This window comes from Pseudophryne corroboree, chromosome 1 (genome assembly GCF_028390025.1).
Source record: "Pseudophryne corroboree isolate aPseCor3 chromosome 1, aPseCor3.hap2, whole genome shotgun sequence".
In the NCBI taxonomy this organism is placed as follows: Eukaryota; Metazoa; Chordata; class Amphibia; order Anura; family Myobatrachidae; genus Pseudophryne; species Pseudophryne corroboree.
This window is the reverse complement of record NC_086444.1, coordinates 1,186,117,074-1,186,144,133: the sequence shown is the minus strand read 5'-3', so window position 1 is coordinate 1,186,144,133 and position 27,060 is coordinate 1,186,117,074. Positions and strand designations below refer to the sequence as shown.

General features: G+C 40.3%; 1 protein-coding gene across 1 annotated transcript in view; it reads left to right on the top strand.

The window, feature by feature from the left end:
- Positions 1 to 27,060, top strand: part of LOC135051170 (vomeronasal type-2 receptor 26-like) — a 161,870-nt gene that overhangs the window by 83,835 nt on the left and 50,975 nt on the right. Inside the window, exon 4 of the mRNA XM_063957297.1 lies at positions 10,962 to 11,192. Coding sequence (XP_063813367.1) covers positions 10,962 to 11,192 — 231 coding nt within the window. The remainder of the gene's footprint in view (positions 1 to 10,961; positions 11,193 to 27,060) is intronic.

Sequence of the window (27,060 nt, the reverse complement as noted above, 5' to 3'; positions counted from 1 at the left end):
TTTGTCTTTTCAATTGATGTGCAGAATTACTTCTAAAATATGTAGAGTAACTATAATGTGGGATTTAAGTCAGGCATCATGTGACATCAAGATGAAATAAAAATACAGTAGTGGTAAAAAAAATATATGATGTGATGGGGTATGTAATGAACAAAGAATCACATTTTTTATACCCAGTGCTTATACCTGAATCTTCCTTAGTTCTTTCTGATACTGGAAAGTTGGTTGTTTTTCCTCTTTGCTATTGAAGGTGTAGTTATACACTTGTCATAAAGATTCTATTTATTAGTTTCTTTATAATATGCCAATCTCCGCACCTTTATCAACATTTTTAAATGCCAAAGTCTAAACTGAGCACAATTAATCACAATGCAAAATAATAAAATTAAATCAAATGAACCCTGTGAAATCCTCTTAAGGACAATATTGCTGCTTCTATAAAGTATCTCTGAATACTCTCAAGTAAATAGTTATAACACACAATAAAAATATGTATATTTCATTAAGGTAAGTGCAACAAAGTAAATTAGATCATCAGAGTGATCCTAATACTAATACTTTCCAAGGTATATTCACACAAAACAAGTCCAGAAATGTATAAACGACAAAAACTCTGGAGCATAGGTAAAACAAAAAATGTTGCTGGTGTATAAGTACAAAGTCACAAATTGCCATGCCTCCCATTTCATCTAACACTGGCTGGTCATCCAAGCTTAACATTCATAGGGCCATATTAAATTAGTTACAAAAATAGCTTTTTCCCTTAAAAAAACACTTTTCGGGGCTCAGTTATATAGTGAAAACGTTTGGATTTCAATTGTCTGCTTTTCACACAAAAATAATCCTTGTAAAGTTTTTGTTGATCTGATTTTGATGAGTAGAAACTTCTTAATAAGCAAAAATTGGCTTTTCGCAGCAAACCAATTCAATTGCATACAAGTGAAAAGTTCTTAGGGGTTTGGGATGTTGTTTACAGATATTTAATTTCACCTACAGTACTGTACTTTGAGGTGGTGAAATATTAAAACTGACCTTGAAAATGTGTATTATTATTCTTTTTTTTGTTTCTACAAGCATTATTATTTATCAACATACCTTTTATTGTTTTCTGACCCACAGTCATTTTTTTAAATATTTGATGCCTTTATGTTTACCCATGATCCACTTTTTTAATTATGACCAACTTAATTTATACTTTATCAGGAAATTGTCACTCTTTAGAGAGCTACAGTTTTTACAGTCAACTGCTTTACGACATTGTTTTTTGCAAACAAAGCAATTGTTTTCTTTAGAAATCTGCTTTTTTCAAAAACTGCCTACAAAAATATAGCTTTTTACTGTCACTATTTGGATGTTCATGGACCAAGTAAGTGTGGAGGATGAGTAGGTCTGCCAGATGAATATGGTGCTCAGGCAATCTCCCCATCTGATGAGTCAGTGCATGTCTCAACTCCATGTCCATGCCACTATCATACTAGGCATGTACTGGACAGTCTCTCTGCAGTGGAGGTGAAAAGATCTTATGGCTTACCCTCTTGTACAATCTTTTTGCTGTATGATCTGTTGGAGCCAGACCTGGAACCTTGGGTGCCCACTAATCATGAAGTCAGTGGTTTCTAGAAACTGCTGGCTGCATTACATTTTTAGCATCAGACACTTTTCCACCTACTTTGTCCCAATCATGCAGTTTCTCACAATCCACATGTTTCACATTATTTAACCCAGGTCAATAAGGCTTTCTGCAAATAAACAACCCAGTTTATTACATTTCCAAACAACAAAAGCAAATGGAGGGAGTCTGAATTTGGCTCTTTTTAAAAAGGGCAATTCCCATTGTTCTGGGAGCTATAGCCTGTACCCATGTGGCATTCATACTACCAAGACAATCAGAAGAAGGTTCTTGAAACTGAAAAAAAAAATCCATTCCTTGAATGTCCAGATGGTGTGTGATATATATATATATATATATATATATATACACACACTGTGTGTATGTATATATATATATATATATATATATATATACAGTATATATATATATATATATATATATATATATATAGGACACCCCCCCCCCCCCCCCCCCAGATTGACACTCAGGACACCAAAAGAAATTCACACCACTTAAATGAGTTTTGTCAATGTTTCAGGATCTATAGTTTACCCCTTTTGTAAAGACAAAAGGAGTAAAATATAGACAGTGGCAAACACAGGATATCTAGAGGGGGTTTCCAAATGCAATCAACAATCTCCCATTCTGCGGAGCATTGGAGCAAGTGCAGGTGTCTGTGGGAGCTGTTGAAGAACTTATGGGGTAATTCCAAGTTGATCGCAGCAGGACATTTTTTAGCAGTTGGGCAAAACCATGTGCACTGCAGGGGGGGCAGATATAACATTTGCAGAGAGAGTTAGATTTGGGTGGGTTATTTGGTTTCTGTGCAGGGTAAATATTGGCTGCTTTATTTTTACACTGCAATTTAGATTGCAGATTGAACTCACCACACCCAAATCTATCTCTCTCTGCACATGTTATATCTGCCCCCCTGCTGTGCACATGGTTTTGCCACCTGCTAAAAAAGTTCCTGCTGCGATCAACTTGGAATTACCCCCTTAGTACCAACCTTGGACATTATTGTATTTATAGGTCTTTATATCCTGGATACTGTATGGAATACAGTATTAATATTTAACAATATAGATGGTCTATAGAATAGTCTGTATCAAACAAATTTAACAAAAAACATAAGTAAGTGGTCAGGAAAAGGCTAAACATCCCAGAATTAATAAATACACAAACATTAAAGAACCAATAGGAGACGGAATTGCACTTTCTAAACACACATTCTCCCAACTTATGGCAAGGCTCCTGTCTCTTCATCCTGGTAGCTAATCTCTGGTCCAGTGCACTGATTGAGGACTCAGAACCACACACACACAGCAGACTTGGTAGGATAAGCTGCTACCACTGTGTATGTACAGCAACTCTGCTCTGTCCCTTAAACTGTATGATGTGGTGGCAGCTCCAGTTATCATATTATAAACTATTGCTATTATTGTCAGAATTCTAACCACTTCCAAAGATGACGGAGGTTTCCAGGCAACTGGATGGACCACTTAAACATTGAGTGCCATTCTGGGGGATCCATTTTTTTGTAGTAATGAGAGGAGTTTTCAGAATCACAAGTAGGTACCTCGCTTACAATTGCATAGGTCAGAGAATACGAAAGCAAAAGTAGTAGTACTCAGAAAAAAGCCTTAAGAAAACACACAAAAAAAATCTGTATTTCTTTTAGGGCTAATTGAATTCAGAACTAAATATGCATTCTTATATCACAGCAATTTGTGACTTTGCTCTTATACACCACCAACATTTCTTCATTTACTCATGCCCCAGAATTTTTTATCTTTATTAATCTCCAGACTTTTTTTGTTTAAATATATATATACCTTGGAAAGTGTTAGGTTCACTCTGATGATCTATTAAACTTTTTTACACTGCCCTTAATGAAATCTACATATATTTATTGTGTGTAACAAATTAATTTTATTTTTATGTGGTTAATTGTGCTCTTTTTATTGAGTTTTTTTTAAAACAAAAACTATTTTTTAAATAATTGAATCATCATCTTGGAGTTCCATTAGAGTCGACATTACAACTCTCATCAAAATATGATTCCTTTTAGCACTTTTTGGTGACAAAATGCCTCTATGTATATAGATTACATGCTGTATATACAGGGGTGTAACTAGAACCTTGTGGGACCCAAAGTATTGAAATAGCCGCCCATACAGAAACATTGGCCCATACAGTACATTAAAAACAGAATCAAACCAAGCACTGCAGGCTCACCCCTTCAGCACCCCACTGCCCTGCAGCACAAGTGATTACCTGTTAGAGAGAATAGAGAGATGCAGGGAGGTAGGGAGGTGATTGGGATACACATGGCAGTAGAGAGTGATAGGGAGACAGAGAGTGGCAGGGAGGGGATAGACAGATGCAGGGAGGTAGGGAGGGGATAGGGATATACAGGCAGTAGGAAGGGGATAGGGTGACACAGGATGGTAGGGAGGGAATATAGAGATACAGAGCAGTAAGTATGGAATATAGAGAAGAAAAGCAGTATGGGTGGAATATAGAGGTGCAGGGCAGTAGATAAAATCCTTTGTCATGCTTACTTTCTCAGGGGTCCTTGTAGTAAAGGATGTCAATGAACGAAAGAAAGAAGATAAAAATTGATACATCTACTTTCTTTCCTCATACACCATATACCACATTTTGAAAACAAACCTGTGAATGTGACCAATACCCTTTTCCAGTGTCACACTATACTTTAGGTATTTAAAATGTAATACTCACACTGTAAAGTGAAGGCTAAAAGATAAAACACATAGTATAATACTGCATATATACAAAATAAAAAAATAGAAAGGTCTGCATATTGCACTCACCCTATATAGTGTAATTCAGGCATTACAGTGTGTCTTTATACAATGGAATCTTCCGTTCAGTGGGTCTGCTTCCCAATACAGCAATCACAGTAAATTAGAACATAGTTAAAACAAAGTTCTGACAGGATGTCAATAGTCCAGAATAATGAAGCTGGCCACCAGTCCTGTGACATACAAGCCCCTTTCCTCTCCACCAATGCGTTTCAATATTCAGGGTCTTTCTTAAGGACACAGCTACATTATTCTGGACTATTGACACCCTGTCAGAACTTTGGGGGGTTTTCAGGTTGGATTGAAGATTCTGCTAAAAACAGAATCTGCAATCCTTTTTCCGAATACTGGGGGCCACCCATTGCAGCCTGGGGGCCACCCATCACAGAGCAAGTCCACCCAGCATGCTGAATTTCCTGCCCAGTGGCTGCAAACACAATTTAATTGTGGTCACAGCAACTGTGGACGACTCCCTGCCTCCACAGTCCGGCTGCCAGGGCAGAGGGTTCTCCGCCATATTTCCCATTGGAACCGCTGCGTGTGTTGTCACGCAGCCTCCCCCAAAATGCTGTCACCCCATCCACATTTTAACAGAGCCACCCCCATAATGGTCTGTTACCGCCCTTTGTTTGAACTTTGCTCTAATTTACTGCGGTAGCTGTATTGCGAAGCTGATCCACTGAATGGAAGTTTTTTATTTTTTAGCTTTTAGATTTCACTTTACAGTGTGAGTATTCTATTGTAAATTCATGTAGTGTGACACTAGAGAAAGGGTATTTGTCACATTCACAGGTGTGTTTTTGAATTGTGGAATATAGTGCATGAGAAGAGAATGTATATGTATCAGATTTAATTGATATTGTCTTTCTTTCATTTATTGGCATACTATACTACGAGGATTCATGAGAAAGTGAGCGTAACAAAGGAATTTATGGGGGTGTAAGCTTACGGGGAGAGTTTAGTGAATGTGGTCGGATGGGCGAAGTGCTGTACTAGGGTGGAGGCAGAGACACACATATTCCAACTGTCCACTTAATCTACCTGTTCTGCAGCTGCCACAGTTCACTGCTCACAGTGTCTACCCCCTCCCTCCTCCTACCAGGAAGGAAACTGCTGGATGCGGAACCCGGCACACTGCTAATTAAAAAAAAATGAACCAAAAATATGCAAAATGGTGCAATGGTGCTGGGCCTTCAGGCTCCAAAATGGCTGGTCTCCATAGCAATTGCATTCCCTGCACCAGTTGTAGTTACCACATTGTGTATATATGTATTTGATAACACAAAAAAGGTAAAATAAGTTATATTTGCAAGTGCAAAATTTAGACTATAGCAGACTAGTCAGTTTCTTAGTTACATATTTTTGGGGACATATTGAAGATTTCCATATACAGGTAATGTGTTTTGCCAATCTTCTTAATGTTACTTTGAATGGCAGTACAGATTTTGTGGAGCTAGCAGAGACTGTTTCCCCAAGCAACCAGAGGAGTGGTCACTCCGGCACAGATGGGAAAGTTGTTAGCAAGGTACCTACAGTAGTCAGATTTTGGTGGTAGGGGAGTCAATTATTTGAAAGACAGTTATGGTAATCTGCTACCTGCATCACGATCTTCAAACAGTATGTTGACTTCCGGCACCAATGACAAAGCTAGGAGGCAGGTGGAATGTCCTTAAAAATAATTACAGTGACCTACTGTAGGTCGCAAATTTAGGGCAAGGACATAGAAGGTAATATTCTTTGAAATACTACCTGTGCCACACGCTAGTCCAGGTAGGCAGAGGGAGATTAGGGAGGTGAATGTGTGGCTGAGATATTGGTGTAGGAAGGGGATTTGTCTTCATGAAATATTGGGCAGACTTCTCTGTCAGGCGTCATCTTTTTTGTCACGGTGGATTGCACCTGAATGAGGAGGGGCCAGCAGTGTTTGTGGGAAGGATGGTTAGAGGGTTGGAGGAGATTTTAAACTAGGTGTGTTTGGGAATTAGAAAGATTTAATGGGACAATCAGAGAGGGCAGAAAGGAGGGATCTATGAAGTATAAACGGTGTGGAGATAAGGGGAAGAATAGTCAGCACAGGTAAATCAAGAAATAAACAATCATCTATGGAAATGGGAATTACTAAACTAAAGTGCATGTTTGCAAATGCAAGAAGCTTAACAAGTAAAATTGGGAAATTAGAAACGATTGCACTTAAAGATCAATACGAAATCATAGGAATTACAGAGACATGGTGGGATGATTCTCACGACTAGGCAGCAAATTTGGAAGGGTGTATTCTTTCAGTAGATATAGTACTAATAAAAAAAGAGGCGGTGTAGGTCTTTTTGTTAGGCCATTTTTAAAACTGTATTTAAAGGAGGTTATTTACGGGTGTACTGGAGATAATGTGGAGTCATTATGGGTTGAGATTTTCAGTGGGTGGAAAGACACAAAAAAGCTATTTAATAGGGACATGATACAGACTGCCAGATATTAGTGTGACTAAAGAATTACAACTCTTGCAGCAAATCAAAAAGCTGCAGCACCGGGGGAGGTCCTAATTATTGGGGATTTTAATTATCTGTAAATAAATTGGAACACCGAATCCTGTAAAACAGCTTGGGGAAACAGGTTCTTAAACATGCTAAAACAGGGGTCAGGGAGCTTTTTTACCTTTTACCCCAAAATATATTTAGATACGCTGATGTTACCCCCTTGATTTGAGAGGATGGAAATCATATATTATTGTGCATATATACTGGTTATCACTGTTTATATGGCCAATTATTTTTTGGTAGTGAATGGGTTAATTAACACTTTCTCCCCAAAACACCACAATGATTGTAAGAAAGATGGATGAGGGGCACGACTTTTAGTAGAAAGATGGCCACATCCTCACCTCAGTAATGTCAGTGGGAATTTCCCACTGTTATGTGGGCCACTGTCTGATCCTGTAGAACTCCGTCAGCGGTCAGCCACAGAACACTTCAAGTTCTGTGTGTGGGTTGGCGGTTGGCGGGCCGCGAATGGGAGAACAGGACAGTACAGGACTAGCGGGCATGAGATAGCGCAGTGTGATGTCAGCATGTCACACTGCATCCAGAAACATAGCACAGTGTGCCAGGAGCAGACGCGCAGGACAGGCGTTTGGGAGCGTGGTGTGACATCAGCACATCACCTTACAAGCCAGCCAGTGCTGGAATTTCATTTTTACCCAATTTGGTGTAATTTAACCATGTTCCCTGACCACTGTGCTAAATGATCACTACTTATCTCAGGTAATCGAGGAACCAAATAGACTTAGGACTATACTGGATCTAGTACTAACTAATAATGTTGAGAGTACATCAAATATTAAAGTAGGGGAGACCTTGGGAAATAGCAATCACAATATGATCAGATCCGATATTAGCTTTCAAAAATATCACTATAAGGGCCCAACTAAGACTTTTAACTTCAGAAAAACTAATTTCAACTTGCTGAAATGAGAACTGAAGGACATTGATTGGGAAATTCTGTTTCATGGAAAGAATTTGGCTGAAATGTGGGATGCTTTAAAAATTTTGCTCAATGAGTACAATCATACGTTCATTCCCATGGGTAGCAAATGCAGGAGTATTAAATTAAAAGTTATGTGGCTTAATGAAAAGGTTAAGAAAGAAAAGGATTAAAAGAGGCATCCTTTCAAAGTGTTTACATTTGACAGGAAGATGGAATAATTCCAGTTCTACCAGGAATGTAACAAAAATGTAAAAAAAGATATTGAAAAGTGAATCACCATTGAGAGTAAAAAAAAACCTAAAAAGCTTTTTTACATATATAAATTTCAAAAGGTTAAATAAAAGGGTGAGTTGGGTGTCTTGATAAATGATGATGGAGATAAAGCTGATCTAGTGAAGAAAATAGTTTCATCCATGTTTACTAGAGAGGACAAGTTGATGGGAGTAGTGCATAACAACAGCTGTGACAACGTCCTGTTTCTAAGTACTTGGTTAAATGAGGAAGTAATCCACGAGACTAAGTAAAATTAAGATAAATAAATCTCCAGGTCCAGATGGACTTTTCCAAAGGGTGCTTATGAAGCTTAAAACAGAACTAGCAAGGCCTTTATATTTTCTATGATTCAATTACTTCAGGCATGATATCGAAGGACTGTCGAATAGCAATATTTAAAATGGAAATTAAATCTCATCCCGGTAACTATAGACCAGTAAGTTTGACATCAATATTGGGGAAATTACTGGAGGTAAAATAAGGGATAGCATTCAGGAATACTTGGAAACATCCAAGGTTATTAAAAGGAAAAGGCATGGTTTTGTGTCAAACTAATTAGTTTCTATGAGAAAGCAAGCAAAAATATTGATCAGGGAAATGCAGTGGATGTGGTCTATTTGGATTTTGCAAAAGCCTTCAACACAGTGACACACATGAGACGGATTTTCAAATTAAGAGAGCTTGGTTTAAGAAACAATATTTGTAATTGGGTAAGTAATTTTGTGGATAACAGGAAACAGCGAGTGGTGGTTAATGGGATGTTTTCTGCCCCTGTACTTAGTGAAATATCACAAGGGTCTGTACTCTGCCCATTACTATTTAACATATTTATTAATGACCTAGGAGAAGGTCTGGAAAGCACATTGTCAATTTGTGCAGATGATACCAAACTGTGTAGAATAATTAATTCAGACATGGATGTTGAGTCTCTACAGAATGACCTATTTCTATTGTAAGTTTGGGCAGATAAATGTAGAATGAGGTTCAAAATAGAAAAATGAAAAAAGTTATGCACTTTGGGACTAAGAACAATCATGCAACCTAGAAAATAAATGGGAAAAATGTAGGGGAAACGTTAATTGAAAAATATTTGAAGGTGCTTATTGATAAAAGCAGTTCCCAATGTCATTGGGCAGCATCAAAAGTTACTAAGGTATTAGCATGCATAAAGCAGGGAATGGAGTCAAGATATGAGAGTGTAATCCTGCCATCGTACAAATCATTGCTACGGCCGCAACTTAAATATTGTGTTCAGTTCTGGGCACCGCTCCATAAAAAAAAGACGTCTTGGAACTTGAAAGGGTTCAGAGGCAAGCCATCCAATTGATTAAGGTTCTAGGGGAACTGGATTATGAGGAAATGCTTACTAGGCTAGATATGTTCATGCTTGAAAAAAGGCGGCTAAGAGGAAACATTATTAATACTTACAAATATATAAAGGGACAATACAAGGATCTATCAGGGGATTTGTTCATTTAAAAATCTCTACACACAGGACATGTGGATACCATCTGAGGTTAGAGGAGATAAATTGTCATACCCAACGAAGGAAAGGGTTCTTCACAGTAAGGGCAAAAATGATTTGGAATTCACTGCCGGAGAAGGTGGTAATGGTGGACTCAATCAATATGTTTAAAAATTGATTAGATAAAATTCCGAACTGAAAGAAATATCCAAGGATATAGTAATTAAAGTGAGTGTATTTTAGAAAAAAGCTTAATTAATAGTGTCAGCTAGACTTATTAACTCACTTCAGTCTTACAGATTAGTGTAAGAATTATAAAAGAGAGTTTGAACTAGACATTTTGTATTTTTTCAAACTCAATAACTATGTTACTATGGGGAAGATGTATTAAGCCTGGAGAAGTGATAAAGCAGTGATTAGTGTAAGGTGATAAAACACCAGCCAATCAGCTCCTAACTGTTAATTTACATATTGGAGCTGATTGGTGGTGTGTTATCACATTGCCTTTATCACTGCTTTATCACTTCTCCAGGCTTAATACATCTGCCCCTACGTTACTATGTTACTTTGACATTTGAAACCTCCTCTCTTGCTTCTCCTATTCTGATTTTTGGGTTATGTTGTTCGAGCATTTCATATCTCTTGTAATTCTGAGATTGTTCCAATCAAATTTTCCTTCTAAAAAGTCTCCCTCAGATAGTGGTCTTGTTTGATTTTTAGTATAGTCCCAAATTGGATTCTTATAGGAACAAGTCATTCTGTTTCGATGAATGGGTAATAATAATGCAGGTATTGGGCACTATTGCTCAGTGCCTGAGTAGTAGAATAGTGAGTCATTATATTAGTATCACTGCCCTCCAAGCGCTAGTAAAATGCACTATTACTCTTTGTTCAAGCAGTATACAAAAATAGTGAGTGGTTAGATGATGAACAATGCCCTATGATCATTTATATAAAGCAATCTAAGTACCAAAGCAATACAATAGAACAATAGACCATTGCACAGTTTTAAGTGCCCTTGCTGCAAGTGCTGGTAATCCACCAATGTATTCAGAAAAACAAAGCGGTGAAGATCTGCTGAATTTAAATTGGAAACTAATCTCTATATCCATTTATAGCTTGTCTGCAGAGTAATGTCCTCCATAATTACTGCACATGTCTTGTACCCACAGCAATTTACTGTTTTATTTTTCTTCATCTGTAAAATCTTCTATTATACTGTATTGTGTTCAGAAATGATTATATCTGTTCTTGTCCATTCTCTAACTCTCTAACCCTAAATCTCTTTTTTTTTATTTGAAAGCTTCACACCTATATACAAAAGGTTTATTATGAAGATGAATATGGTAATGAAATAATGTATAATGAAAAAGGAGAATTATCTTCAACTTTAGAGCTTGTAAATAGGATAACATATGATAAAACAAAACAAAATTCCATACTTGATATAAACATTGGAAAATTTGATGAATCCATTCCAGGAGATAAACAGTTATACATTGAGCCATGGAAAATACATTGGAGAAATGAGAGGGTATGTTGATAGAAATGTTTAAAATATAGGTTAGTTTCAACCTTTAGAATGCTCATTAATTTTTATCCTTACACTTAGGCAAGTCAGGGCCGAAGTTCCAAACCTTGTGGCCCCTAGGGCAAATGTTTCCTGTGGTGACACCCCCCATTTAAAAACAGGGACAGTGCACACCTAAGGCATGCGGCAAAAATTTAGGGGTGCTGCCACAAAATAGTACCAATTCACATTTAACCACACAGTAGTGTCCGTCAGTCACACTACATCACATAGAAGTAAACATTTTGGGGTAACAGGAGGTTATCCTGGTTGGGGAGGCTCAGTGTCATTAAAATGAACGTTTTGCCGAGAGTCCTCTATCTCCTTCAGTCACTCCCAGTTTCCTTTCCCAAATCTTGGTTCAGAGATCTACACAATTTAGTTAGGGATTTTAAATGGGGGGACAAACGGCCTCATTTTCAACATGCCATTCTTTTTCGCCCTAAACATAAGGGCGGTCTTCAGCTGCCGCATTTCACACTGTATTTTGAGGCTATCGTTCTCCATAGAATCTTGGAATGGTCACACCTACATGACACAAAACAATGGGTCCGTATCGAGGGAACAGTGCTACCCGCCCCCATTGCTTACTTTTCCCTGGTGCTCAAAGATACCACATATAGGTCATCCTACTATTGGCCCTACACTTTCATGCTGGAATAGACTTAGGGTTCTCCCATATATTTCTTCTAAATACTCTCCTCTGACCCCACTGTTCTATAACCCAGATTTCCCGCTGGCAGTCTCATGCCGGGGATTTGACTCCTGGAAACTGGTGGGGGTGACACGTGTTGGCCAGCTGGTGGAGCGTGGAGAGAAAATCACCTTCCCCTCGATGCAATCAAAGTGGAATCTCCCGCCTTCGGAGATTTGGAAATACCTTCAACTAAAACACTTTGCCCTGGGGAGTAATGTCCGCCCAAGCCTGACTAGACCATTAACGATTTTTGAGACCCATCTCGTCCATTGCACCTCCTCTCAAAGTGTTATAGATGTTTTATTGTGAACAAATTCCCTGATCTCCCTAAGTATACCAGTGACTGGGCCATGACATACAGATAGATTTGTCAGAGGAGGACTGGGAGAAGATTTTCCAAGCCACCTTTGTAAGTTCCTCAAGTTATTCAGTCCTCGAGACGCATTTCAAAGTTTTATCTCGGTGGTACAGGTGTCTCCTAACACTGGCTAAAATGTTCCCTGATGTACCAGATGCGTGCTGGAGATGTACTACTGAAACGGGCTCCCCGTTGCACGTCTGGTGGGACTGCTCTATACTTCGTCCCTTTTGGGATAAAGTCATTGCAATTTCAAAATTGATAGTGGGTTCGGTGGATCCTCTGATCCTGCCTTCTGGCTTTTCAACTGTGTTACATGGCCCCTGTCGACCTACAAAAACTCTTTACTAAAGTTTCTTAATAGCGCAGCCAAAGCGGTTATTCCGGTTTGCTGGTGATCTATTGAACCTCCTACTATGAGGGAATAGGTTGCCAGAGTAGACTGGTACATGTCTAAGGAGGAATTGAAGGTGACACCGGAGACCCATCGGAGATTCACGACTATTTGGTACCCTTGGTTGGAAATTAAGTCCTCACAAGCTTTCCCGACATTGCTGCTCTAACTTGGGCCCTTCACAGTAACCTCTCCTTCCTATTTCTAACTGCGCTATTATTGCTATTTGGAGTTAGATGCTGTTATTTCATCTTCTTGATCCAACTGGACCTAGGAAAATCCACACTGTCTTTACCCTCCCCTCCCTTTCTTTGAATCTCTTTTTTCCACCCTGTACTCTTTTCTGTCCCTTTCTTCTCTATTTGTTTTAGTGCTAAGAAATGCTTTGTTTAGACAGCTTCTATTTAAAGAGACCAGATTTGACTTCGATTGGAAGGTATTTACCTGGACAATGAGTTTATATACAACTGGCCATAATGACTATGTTTAACTGTCATTGACTATATCTATTGGATTGTGTTTTCCTGTATTACCAGTTCAAATATGTATGCCATCTTCCATATCATGTTATTATTCTATAAATCAATAAACATTTATTGGAAAAAAAAGAAGTAAACATTTTACACACTATGCCATGATAAAGCCCCTTACATGCATTATACCACAGTGACCAGAACCCATTATACACATTATGCCAGGTAGAGCCCCTTAAACATGTTACACCAGGTAGAGCCAATTATACACATTGTGTCAGGTAGAGCCCCTTATAAAAATTTTGCTAGCTAGAACCCCTAACATATGTTATGCCAGGTAGATCGTTTTATACACATTGCATCAGGTAGAGCCTCTTATTCACATTATGCAAGGTAGAGCCCCTCATACACATTGCGCCAGATAATGCCCATTAAACATGTTATGCCAGGTAGAGCCCCTCTATAAAGCGATAGAGTGAGTGTGTGCATGCCATCTGTCCTGCTGCCTGTGTCTCTTTCACTCACCAGCTCTTTGAGTGCGGCCATGGCAGAAGGTCTTCTGGCTCCCGACCATCTCTTCTACTTCTAGCTGTGGGTGATGCTGGGTGGAAGTGAGTAGTTAGAAGTGGCCAGCTGATGGTGGAAAGCAGCCAGCATGAGGCATGAGCATGCAAATCAGATGGTGCTGGTGGGGTGACTGTGGCCACACCCTCAGGCCACAGCACCCTGGGTGTCCTTCTAGCCCACACCTAAAATCGTCAGGCAAGCATACAGTATTCCTCATGTGCTACTTCTTACCATCACTTAGCTGCCACCATCAGCATTGTATCTGTAACTAACATTTCTATTCTCTATCGAAATTGTATACAATTGATAACATTTATTTATATATTGTGCTTGCTTACTCAATAGGACTTTAGAAATGGGAACAGTCACAGAGCCCAGAGAGGGCCATACTAGTATGATTATTATCTACAGTTCTATAGCAAAATTAGAATTTTATTATATTATCTTCTACCATTGCCATGGCATGACTCAACAAGGCTGTTACCCTATACAATACCCTCTCACACCTGCCATGCATTTTGCCACCTTTGACACTTTAGCCTGCCCCTAACTCTGGAATTCTAAATTGTCCTCCAATCAGTTTATTGTACCGCTAAACACCTTTGGAGGAAGTCTTGCTTTAATGCTGATTTTCTTCACTACACTTAAATTTAATCTTTCCATTTGTAGCTTTGCCTTCTCACCTAACAAATACTAATTCTTCAAAAATCTTAACTGTTGCTAATCTTCCTAACTCCAGTGACTCTTCACCATTTTAAACTACCTTCTCCCTCCTCTGTCTCCTTCCTTCTCATCCTCTGAATTCATCTCCATCTAAGCAAGCAAAATAGAATCAGATAGAAAATTTCTCCCTCCAAGATTTTTTTCCCCCTAACTCTCTTCTCACCTTATTATCTCCCTACATCATCATCCACCACTGGGAAATCAACGTTATCTTATCTCTTCTTTTCAACATCAACTTTGTTCCTTTTCCCCATCTATAACCACCTGTTACACACTCTCTCTCCACTAGTTTTTGACTCAACTTTCCCACCATCTTTAACTGTTTTCTCTCAACTGCCATTTTTCTTACCCCCTTTGTCTCATGACCTCCTTTCACAAAATAACCCGATCTTAACTCTACTAGTCTATGTATCGATAGTCCCACCTTTATTTATCATTGCCTCTTAATTCTTGTGGAGGCTTGTCAACATCCTATCTGCATCTCACCATACACCACCATCTATTTCTCTGGTCTCCCACTTCTAATCAGGAAATATCTAGGCTCTGTTCTAGGCCTCTAAACTTTTCCATTTTCACCTCCTCACTAAGGGGATGATTCCGACCTTATTGCTAGCAGGCTACTTTTATCACTGCTGCGATCAGGTAGTCCCTGCATACAGGGGAGTGGGGATTCGGTATGCAGGACTGCGAACCGCTGTATAGAGAGCTGCACAAACAAAAGTTTGTGCAGTTTCTGCACAGTTCAGGACTTACTCACCTGCAGCAATGATCTTGACTGGAGCTGTCATCAGGATCCCTCCCTGGAGATGGCTGGACTTGCCTGCGTTCGCCTGGACATACCACTGCAAACGCTTTCTTCATCCATGTTGTTGTTGCATGCATTGCCGCCCACACGCATGTGCAGTTCTGACCCATTTGCATGGCTGTGAAAGATTGCAATGTGCAAACGGGTCGGAATGACCCCTTAAGTTATCTATTCAATGTCTAGAATTCCAGTACATTATAATGATTTCACATAACTCTACCTATCCATCTCTGACCTTTTATCTTGCATTTCTAACTGTGCCATTTACAATTGGATAGCACAATACTTTTTCTTGCTTAATATTTCCAAGACTTACCTACAGTAAGTCACTATTACATACTCTCATACTCTCCAAACTTGTCCCTACATTGTTGACAGTACAATCATCACTTTGGATTCTAATGTTTCCCATCTCAGTATCACCGTGACTCCTCCCTTTCAAAAGCTTTCAGTTCTTCATTTACACATATTTGTTCCTTCTCTGGATCACCAGATAGAGACCCTCCCACTCCTTTGATGCTACCTTTTTCATCATGTTCTACCCCTCATTAACTTTTCTTATTGTTTTATTCACAAATGCCACTGCTAATGTTACTCTACAACTATTCCCTCAACTGGTTCCCTTTCTCTATTTTAGAATTAATTTTATGCTTATTACTAGAGATGTGCAGTGAGCACTTTTTGTGTTTTGTGTTTGGATCTGGATCCCTGCTCATGTTTTAGATCTGGTTTAGTTGTGCCAAAATCACCCTTTTGGGTTTTGGTTTTGGATCCAGATGATTTTTTAAAAAAACATAAAAACTGCTAAAATCACAGAATTTTGGGGTAATTTTGACACTATGGTATTATTAACATCAAAAACATAAATTTCCACTAATTTACAGTCTATTCTGAACACCTCACACCTCACAATATTATTTTTAGGCCAAAAGGTTGTACTGAGGTAGCTAGATGACTTTGCTAAGTGACACAAGTATGTGGCACAAACACCTGGCCCATCTAGAAGTGGCACTGCAGTTGCAGACACAATGGTACTTTTAAAAACTAGGACCCAAACACATCATGCAAGAAAAAGAGCTGCAATTAGGTAGCTGGATGACTTTACTAAGAGACACAAGTGTGTGGCACAAACACTTGGCCCATCTAGGAGTGGCATTGCAGTGTCAGACAGAATTTTAAAAAAAGCCCCAAACAGCACATGATGCAATGAAAAAAAGACGTGCAATGAGGTAGGTTGATGGCTAAGCTAAGCGACACAAGTGTGCGGCACAAACATTTGGCCCACCTAAGTGGCACACCAGTGTCAGCCAGAATGGCAGATTTAAAAAATATGCCCCAAACAGCACATGGTGCAAAGAAAAAAAGAAGAGGAACACGAGGTTGCTGAATGGCTAAGCTAAGCATGAGAAGCTGAGCCACCCATTATGAATATAGGCCAATGCCTTAGCCTTTTTTTGCAAGTTTGTGTAATGAATGACATATTCCTAAGTTTTTATTTCTCATCAGATAATTTTTTTTCTGATCTTCTACTATTTTTTCCTCCAAATTGTTGATCTTCATTTCACAGGACAGCACCCCTTTATTATTACAGCATACAGAACAGTGCCCCTTTATTTTCACAGTGCCCCAGTATTCTTACAGCATACAGGACCAGTGTAATGTTATTTTAACAGCAGCTGCAACCCTGAATATATGCAACATACAGGGCTAGTCAGGGGCGGATTGGGTTGGAAAACCAGCCCGGGAAATTTCTCAAAGCAGCCCTAATGCGGGTGGAGTCTGCTGAGGGGCGGAGTCTGTTGAGGGGCGGGGCCTGGTGACAAGGCAGGATGATCTCTTCTCAGAAGCAAAAGCTTTGTCAAAAGTGAAACTTCCATTGTTTGTTTTCCTGGAATCTGATGGTATACATGTGTTCCCCCATGTAGGGTGCATCAGTGGTACAAACTGTACACAATAATCTTTATCAATAGCTATTCTGATCTACATCAACACTATATTTCTTATAATTATTGCCCAGACATGGATATCAGATAAAATAATTTATTTGCATGTAGGTTAAACATAACACATAACAATATATAAATAACAGTTGGTAATTACTGAAAACGCGCTGTGCATAGTAATAAAAAACAAACATTTCAAACTTCAAAACAGCAATATTAAAATACCAATAAAGTGCTGAAAAATGTAAACACTGTGCATAGTAACTAAAATCAACAAAAAATTACTGTTTTAAACCTCAAAACAGCAATATTTTTAATAAAAAAAAGTGCAGAAAAATGAAAACCCAACCCATTTTCATCCTTTTAGTAGCAAATTAAAGAAACAAGTCTTACCTAGGGGTATATTTACTATGCGTCGCTTTTGGCTTTAGGCAATTTATTTGTGTGATTGCATGCCATAGATTTAATGAAACCCAAAATGACTGAAAAATGTGGCGTATCCCGGCATTAGAATACAATTGAACATCGGCTAACCAGCAATGTTTCAGAATTGTAACCCTGTATTTACTAAGCAGCAGATTTAGAAACCAATGAAGAACAGCCAACAAAAATATATACCTCCTGGTCTCCATTAGCTCAATCCAAAAACAATTCTTTTCGTAATAATGAACTCTGGGAAGCCAATTTGTCAATGACAGTTTCACTGTCCACATTGTTCATCAAAACATCTCTCTCAACAGCCATAAGCATAAAAGCTTCCAAATTTGTTGCTCCAAGAGTGGACCGTAGCCTGTTTTTAACTACTTTTAATGTTGAAAAAGATCTCTCACAAGCTACCTGTGTTGCCGAGAGTGTTAGCAAGTACTTATAAGCTAGGCCTATATTCTTGTAGGCCAGTGAATATAAACTGTAGCGTTTCAGAGTGTCATATACACATATAGCACAGTTTAGGCATCTCCTGCAATTTACCTGTTGCTGATCAGAAGTCACTTCAGATCTATGTGTGGATGACAGTTCTTCAATTTCATCTACCTCCTCATCAAGCCTGGTAAGACAATACTCTTCTGGTAGCGTAAGTTTTAACTGATCCCAGTTTTTAGCTAAACTAACTAATTCTAACTGCAGATTGGCTTTGGTTGCTTCCTCATCATATTGTGTCAGAATATCTCCCAGTTTCTCCAAGGCATCGGCTGGCAAATGCACTTTCACCTCATCAAACTGTGTAGGAGATAAACAAGCTAGATCTCTGTAAATTGCACTATTCTTCGCAAACCTGCTTTTCAGGCTTTCAATTGCTGCATCTAAGACCCTGTTGTAAATGCAAACCTCAAAATCCTTCAGAGGATCAGTAATGACATCATCTGGAATCTGTTCTCCAGGCATCATTTTTTTCTTTCGGATTCTCTTCTCAGGGAAATCCTCCTGGACTTCTATTATGTTTTCAGGTAATCGTCTAACTAGTTCTTCTTTTACGTGTGTGATAAAGTTGTCAACAACAAGTTTGATATTAGCAAGGTCTCGCTGAATCACTACCAGTTGCTCTAGAGAAAAGGTAACCATTTGTTGAGCCTTCAACAAATCAAGGCCACTTGTTTGCAAATACTTAGATAAGGGTGTTGTAATTTGAAATATTCGTAAATACATAAATGCAGTCATGATGGTTTCATGTTTTAATAGGGCTTCTTTTTGTGCTTTGGCTTTGGCACGTAGCTCAGGTGAAAATTTCTCTGACTCCTCAACATTGGTCAAAGCTAGTATGACATCCACAAACAGTGCTTTTTCTATGTTTTTATAGGAACCAAAAATTTTGGATAAAGCTGCATCTTTAGCCCACCATCGTGTCTGGCCTATGGTCTGTAATCGCATTTGGTTTCCACTTTTATCAGTCATGAAGCTTTCTAGTATGTCCATACGGAGATAGGATTCCCTAAAAAAGGCACCAACTGCATTAAGCAAGGAGAAGAATGATGCAGCAGCTAAGGGGGAACGAGTTGCATCACCAATAACTAGGTTTAAAACATGACTGTAACACCAAATGTGAACTTGATTTGGTGACTCTTTGCCTAGCCAAGCTGAAAACCCCTTGTATGTGCCCTGCATATTTGCTGCACCATCTGTCGCATTTGCCACACACTTCGTAATATCTAATCCATTTTCTCCAAGGACTTTTTTAAACAATTCCAAAAATCCCTTCCCAGAAGAATCTGTGCAGCTGACTAAAGACAGAAGTCGCTCATGTACTTGATCAGTGACGTAACGAATAATCACAGAGCACTGGTCCTTCACAGAAATGTCCTGGGTAGTGTCTAACTGTACAGAATACATTCCAGCTTCTTGAACTTCATTAGAGATAAACTGTTTGATTAAAGTTGAAACAGTAACTATGATCTGGTTCACTGTGGTCTTTGATAGAAATGTCACAAGATTTCCTCTGCCTTTGCTGCCTGCAGCACGTGCCTTTTGACTGCTTTTAATAACCTTATCTAGATGGGTTTTCAGCAGTGGGTCACACTTGCTAAGCAGAATAATTAGCTCTAGAAAGTTACCATGATCTAAAACAGGATCATCTAAGGTATACGCGGCTTCTGCAGTCTTACCACGGTAGCTCAAACCTCGTTTACCTATAAGCTTAATGACATCAATCACTCGTTCCACAACTTGTCTGTTACCTATGACCTCTTCTCTATGTTTCTTTTTCTGTACAGAGAATACCAGCTCTCCAACATCTTTGTGCATTACAGTATACATATGGGCCTCAGCACATTTATTGTGATGCTTAGAGTTTTCATGTTCATCAATTCTTTGATAAACATGTGTCCAAGACTTCATACCTAGAATGAACGCATTGCTTTCTGTATCTTTGCTATATGCTAAACATACAGAACAATACAGAGCATTTGAAGTTTTGTCATAGGTAACCCAAAAACGTTGTGAGCCATCTTTTCTTTTAAACACTTTTTTAGCTGCAAATGGCAAATCAGAGCTGTCAAATGGTTGAATAGGATGTTTTTCAAAAAAGAATGGCCTCTCACCTACCCGTGGTCTTGCAAAAAGATTACAGACAGCCTCAACATCTTCCACACTACCTACACATTCTACTGCCATGGCAGAACTTTTAACTTTCTCCCCGCTCCCCATTACAGGCTCAGCAGAGCCTACAGATAACATAATATCACTATGAACTGTTGAGTGGCCAGGTTTATCAGGATGCACATAGATATCTAACAGAGATGCGGAGCTACTTGGTGTTTCAGATTCAGAATGTTCAAGCAATGAAGCAGCAACAGGGCCAGTTGACGGCTGTAGCTCGCCTGGCTGTACACATTCCACTTCTACTGACGGAACAGACTGAGTAGCGCTAGGTTGTTTTACAGTAAAACGATCCAACTTAACACACTGACTAGCAGCTTCTAGCAACTTCCTTCTTTTTTTTTCTCGTTCTTTTTCTGCACCCCCTTTAACTTTCTTTGATTCCTTTGAAGAAATGTTTTAAATATTTTTTTTATACAATGAACATTCAATATACAATAATTTACTATAAGGTGTATACTGTCCTATAAGTGTGTGTAAATAAAACAGCAGATTAATTTTGGCAAAAGGTCAAGGTAGCTACAATAGGCCATCTAAAATGCTGTCATTGTAAAGGGCCCCATACACTACAACGATATGTCTGAGGCTGAAGTCTGATGTCATTTCCTTTGAACTCCCCCGGGACCTTCCCCGGAGTGATTCCATACAATTTGGTACTTTTGCACTATTTTTGCATAAGAATATCGCATGCGATTGATGAAGCCACTATATACTGCATGCAATATATCATACGGCATACAATTGTAACATGAGATATATCTAATGGGCTGGATAGAGGGCTACGGGGGCTGGGAGTGTCCTGAGAATGCCGGTCACACTTCCCTGTGATACATTGTTTTAAACTAATAGTTTAATAATGGCTGGGTACTTTTTATAGCTCCACCTAATTGAAAGACAACTATTATATAAATATAACAAAGGGGGTCCCAGGGTACAGTATGCCCCGCATCCCTCCTTAATCTGGCTATGTTTGTGCATATGGCTGCCTTCACATATCTTACGGACAGGATGAACATAGATGTTAAAGAGATGTAGTTTTGAGACATCTATGTTCGTGTTACATGTACAGTACAAAACTGTGTGCAGAACCATGTGCACAGCAATTTTTTCTGAAAAAAAGTAAATATTCAGCAGACTCACCATTGCCACTGAATCGCTGACACTTCACGGTCAGTTTAGTTGGCAACTGTATAAAGGAAAAAAGGCAACACTGAATTCTAAAACAAGCCCAAGTAATTAATAGCCAATTAATTATTTATATGAAAATACCTTTACTGGCTGAGAAGGAAGGAAATATTATAATAGGCCTTGTTCTCCAGCAAGAGATTTGTTTGTTCTACTCCTGGCCTGCTGACTTTGCTCTGTGCCTGCCGGTAATCGCTTAGCTACTCACTTGGAGTCTACACAAGTTGGAGTAGCGTCCTCCTGCACTCCAAAAAACAGTTTAGTATGTTAATTTGAGGTTGACTACATTTTACTTTTGTACATGTGTTACAGTACGTGGGAATTTAGACTTTAAACCAACTTAAAAAGAGCATTTCATAAAACATTTATTCTTCCAGCAAATCTGATATTGCTTTGCAGAAAATAGGATTTTGGTTACCAACCGGTAAATCCTTTTCTCGTAGTCCGTAGAGGATGCTGGGGTCCATATTAGTACCATGGGGTATAGACGGGTCCACCAAAAGCAATTGGCACTTTAATGAGTTTAGTGTGGGCTGGCTCCTCCCTCTATGACCCTCCTACCAGACTCAGTCTAGAAACTGTGCCTGAGGAGTCAACATACTTCGAGAGAAGGAAATACACAGATAGTGGCGAGATTCATACCAGATCACACATACAAGGCAAACCCCGGCTAACAAGCCGTAAAACTCAACAGCTGAAACAGTACTGAAACCCAACCCCTAAACAAATCATAAACCCCCAGAGTCAGACTTCCATTAAGATGTACTATATTACTGTAACATGTCAGCACACAGACATCAGTGGGGTTGCTTAAAAAAGGCTTTCAAACTACAGTCTGAAATAAAGTTTCTCTACATCAGAGCTTCATGGGCCCTTAACAGAGACAGATTTAGATAAAGTTAGGTTCTACTATCTGTTTTTGAAGATATTGGATGATTCATGGTCCATATTAACTAGAATATGTCAATGCATGTATATTATAAAAAAAAGTGTGCTGTTAACATTCTTTAAAGTTTAACAGAGGCCTAAACAATGCACCCAAACAATGGACAAAATGAAAATGCAATGTGTCCTTTGGACTGAAAATATTTGTATGCCAATGGACTGACTAAATAGAAGCAACCCCACACAGTCAGGATCATCAGGCTGAAAAAACAGAGTTCCTGCACAACAGGTGAGGTCAGAGACCCACTAGCAAAATGTAGCCTAATACAGTCATTACTACAATGTATATCTGACACAGACTGCACAACAATTTATGATAGTACTTTGTAGCCAAGAAGAGGGTTTGATAACAGTTATTTACTCTATGCCGTCTCATACCAGCTTTCCTTCATGGCAATTCTGTAGCTGAATAACCAGTAAGTATAAAAGCAGTATGAAAACATATCTGTAAATTCATTAAAACTTTAAGCAATCACAGACAGACATCTAAATGTATAGGTCACAGATTAAATGTAAAAATAAATAAATAAGATTTTACTCACCGGTAAATCTATTTCTCGTAGTCTGTAGTGGATGCTGGGGACTCCGTAAGGACCATGGGGAATAGACGGGCTCCGCAGGAGACTGGGCACTCTTAAAGAAAGATTAGGTACTATATCTGGTGTGCACTGGCTCCTCCCTCTATGCCCCTCCTCCACACCTCAGTTAAGGAAACTGTGCCCGGAAGAGCTAACATTACAAGGAAAGGATTTGAACCCCAGGGTAAGACTCAAACCAGCCACACCAATCACACCGTACAACTTGTGATAACCTTACCCAGTTAACAGTATGAATATAATGGAGCCTCACACAACGGATGGCTCATAACAAAAAAACCTGTAATTAGCAATAACTATATACAAGCATTGCAGAAACAGTCCGCACTTGGGACGGGCGCCCAGCATCCACTACGGACTACGAGAAATAGATTTACCGGTGAGTAAAATCTTATTTTCTCTGACGTCCTAGTGGATGCTGGGGACTCCGTAAGGACCATGGGGATTATATCAAAGCTCCCAAACGGGCGGGAGAGTGGGGATGACTCTGCAGCACCGAATGGGCAAACTCAAGGTCCTCCTTAGCCAGGGTATCAAACTTGTAGAATTTTGCAAACGTGTTTGACCCCGACCAAGTAGCTGCTCGGCAAAGTTGCAGTGCCGAGACCCCTCGGGCAGCCGCCCAAGAAGAGCCCACCTTCCTTGTGGAATGGGCCTTTACTGATTTAGGATGCAGCAATCCCGCCGCAGAATGAGCCTGCTGAATTGTGTTACATATCCAGCGAGCAATTGTCTGCTTTTAAGCAGGTGCTCCCAACTTGTTGGGTGCATACAGTATAAACAGCGATTCAGTCTTCCTGACTGCAGCCGTTCTGGAAACATAAATCTTCAAAGCCCGGACTACGTCCAGTAACTTGGAGTCCTCCAAATCACGAGTAGCCGCAGGCACCACAATAGGTTGGTTCAGATGAAAAGATGACACCACCTTTGGCAGAAAATGTGGACGGGTCCGCAACTCTGCCCTGTCCATATGGAAAACCAGTTCCGTCATTCATTATATTATATAAATATTTACCTGCAGTAGTGTTATATTTTTTTTGTTCATCTCTATCATCTCTATATTAGCAGACGCAGTACGGTAGTCCACGGCTGTGGCTACCTCTGTGTCGTCACGTCAGTGCTCGTCCATAATTGTATACCTACCTGTGGTGGGTTTTTTTTTTCGATCTTCTTCATACTAGTAGTTCAGCAGTCTGCTGACAGTGTCCAGCAGGTCCCTCATTATATTATATATATACCTGCAGTAGTGATATATATATCTTTTTTATATCATTGTCATCTCTATACTAGCAGACGCAGTACGGTAGTCCACGGCTGTAGCTACCTCTGTGTCGTCAGTGCTCGTCCATAATTGTATACCTACCAGTGGTGGGTTTTTTTTTTCTATCTTCTTCATACTAGTAGTTCACACGGAGTGGCAAGGAACGGCTGAGGCCCTGGCCTATGTTCATGGCTAGTGGTTCAGCTTCATATGAGGATGGAAGCACTCAGCCTCTCGCTAGAAAAATGAAAATACTTAGGGGTATATGCAATTCACGGCGAATCGCGGCAAATTATCGCCGTTTTTTAATTCGACACAATTCGACAGGTGAATTCCGGCTCAATGAAAAACGGTTTCGACATTCCCGCGGGCGAAAAACGGGCGATTTGCCGGATTTTGCCGCGATTTTAAAAAACGGGAAAAAACGGCGTGGTGTCCCCCCTCCAAAGCATAACCAGCCTCGGGCTCTTCGAGCTGGTCCTGGTTCTAAAAATGCGGGGAAAAAATTGACAGGGGATCCCCCGTATTTTTAAAACCAGCACCGGGCTCTGCGCCTGGTGCTGGTGCAAAAAATACGGGGGACAAAACGAGTAGGGGTCCCCCGTATTTTTCACACCAGCATTGGGCTCCACTAGCTGGACAGATAATGCCACAGCCGGGGGTCACTTTTATACAGTGCCCTGCGGCCGTGGCATTAAATATCCAACTAGTCACCCCTGGCCGGGGTACCCTGGGGAAGTGGGGACCCCTTCAATCAAGGGGTCCCCCCCCCCAGCCACCCAAGGGCCAGGGGTGAAGCCCGAGGCTGTCCCCCCCATCCAATGGGCTGCGGATGGGAGGCTGATAGCCTGGAGTAAAATGTCTGAATATTGTTTTTTACAGTAGTACTACAAGTCCCAGCAAGCCTCCCCCGCAAGCTGGTACTTGGAGAACAACAAGTACCAGCATGCGGGAGAAAAACGGGCCCGCTGGTACCTGTAGTACTACTGGAAAAAAAATACCCAAATAAAAACAGGACACACACACCGTGACAGTAAAACTTTAATTCATACGTCGACACACACATACTTACCTATGTTCACACGCCGACATCGGTCCTCTTCTCCATGTAGAATCCACGGATACCTGAAAAGAAAAGATCAATATACTCACTGTTTGTCGCTGTTTGGGGAGTATTTTTTGGAAGGGCCATCCTGCGTGACACTGCAGTGCCACTCCTAGATGGGCCAGGTGTTTGTGTTGGCCACTAGGGTCGCTTAGCTTACTCACACAGCTACCTCATTGCGCCTCTTTTTTTTCTTCTTTGCGTCATGTGCTGTTTGGGGAGTATTTTTTGGAAGGGCCATCCTGCGTGACACTGCAGTGCCACTCCTAGATGGGCCAGGTGTTTGTGTCGGCCACTTGGGTCGCTGAGCTTAGTCATCCAGCGACCTTGGTGCAAATTATATGACTAAAAATAATATTGTGAGGTGTGAGTGGAAATTATGGTTATTGAGGTTAATAATACTTTGGGATCAAAATGACCCCCAAATTCTATGATTTAAGCTGTTTTTTAGGGTTTTTTGAAAAAAACACCCGAATCCAAAACACATCCGAATCCGACAAAAAAAATTCGGTGAGGTTTTGCCAAAACGCGTTCGAACCCAAAACACGGCCGCGGAACCGAACCCAAAACCAAAACCCGAAAAATTTCCGGTGCACATCTCTAGTTTCCTCTGAAATGTGCAAAACATCCTTCATTGCAATTATCATGTAACGTATGGCCTTAACCATTTTAGGCTGTAATCTCGCCTCCTCCTCGTCGACACTGGAGTCAGACTCCGTGTCGGCATCTGTATCGACTAACTGGGATAGCGGCCGCTTGTGAGCGCCTGAAGGTCCCTGAGCTGTGGGATCAGGCACCGTTTGAGACCCTGACTGTCCCAAGGATTCAGCTTTGTCTAACCTCTTATGCCAGGGCAAACCGGTCCTCGAGATCTACCGACAGTTCATGTTTTCCAGGCCTCCTGGAGATCTGTAGAATTGTCAGTTAGGAATGAATGCAGCACATCTTAATTAGTAATGACTACACCTGTGCACCAGCTAGGTGGTCTGGAAAATGTGAACCGTTGGTAGATCTCGAGGACCGGTTTGGCCAGCCCTGTCTTATGCAAAGAGTTAACATTCTCACTTAACACCTTCCACATATCCATCCAGTCCGGTGTCGACACCGTTGTCAGCGACACCACATCCATCTGCACTTGCTCCGCCTCCACGTATCCCTCCTCATCAAACATGTTGACTGACGTACCGACACACCGCAAACACACAGGGAATGCTCTAATTGAGGACAGGACCCCACAAGGGCTTTTGGGGAGACAGAGAGAGAGAGAGTATGCCAGCACACACCACAGCACTAATTAACCCAGGGATTTACACGATAACTGTGTTTTTCCCCTTAGCTGCTGATACTGTAAATATGCGCCTAAATTTAAGTGCCCCCCCCCCCTCTCTTTTTTCCCTTGTTGTACCTTGTATACTGCAGGGGAGAGCCTGTGGAGCCTCTTCCAGCAGAGCTGTGAAGAAAAAATGGCGCTGGTTAGTGCTGAGGAAGAAGCTCCGCCCACTCAGCGGCGGGCTTCTGTCCCGCTCTCAGATATTGAAAATGGCGGGGGTTTTACATATATACAGTCTAGGACTGTATATATGTTATATTTTTGCCCAAAGGTAATGTAATTGCTGCCCAGGGCGCTCCCCCCCCAGCGCCCTGCACCCTACAGTGACCGGAGTGTGTGGTGTGTGGTGGGAGCAATGGC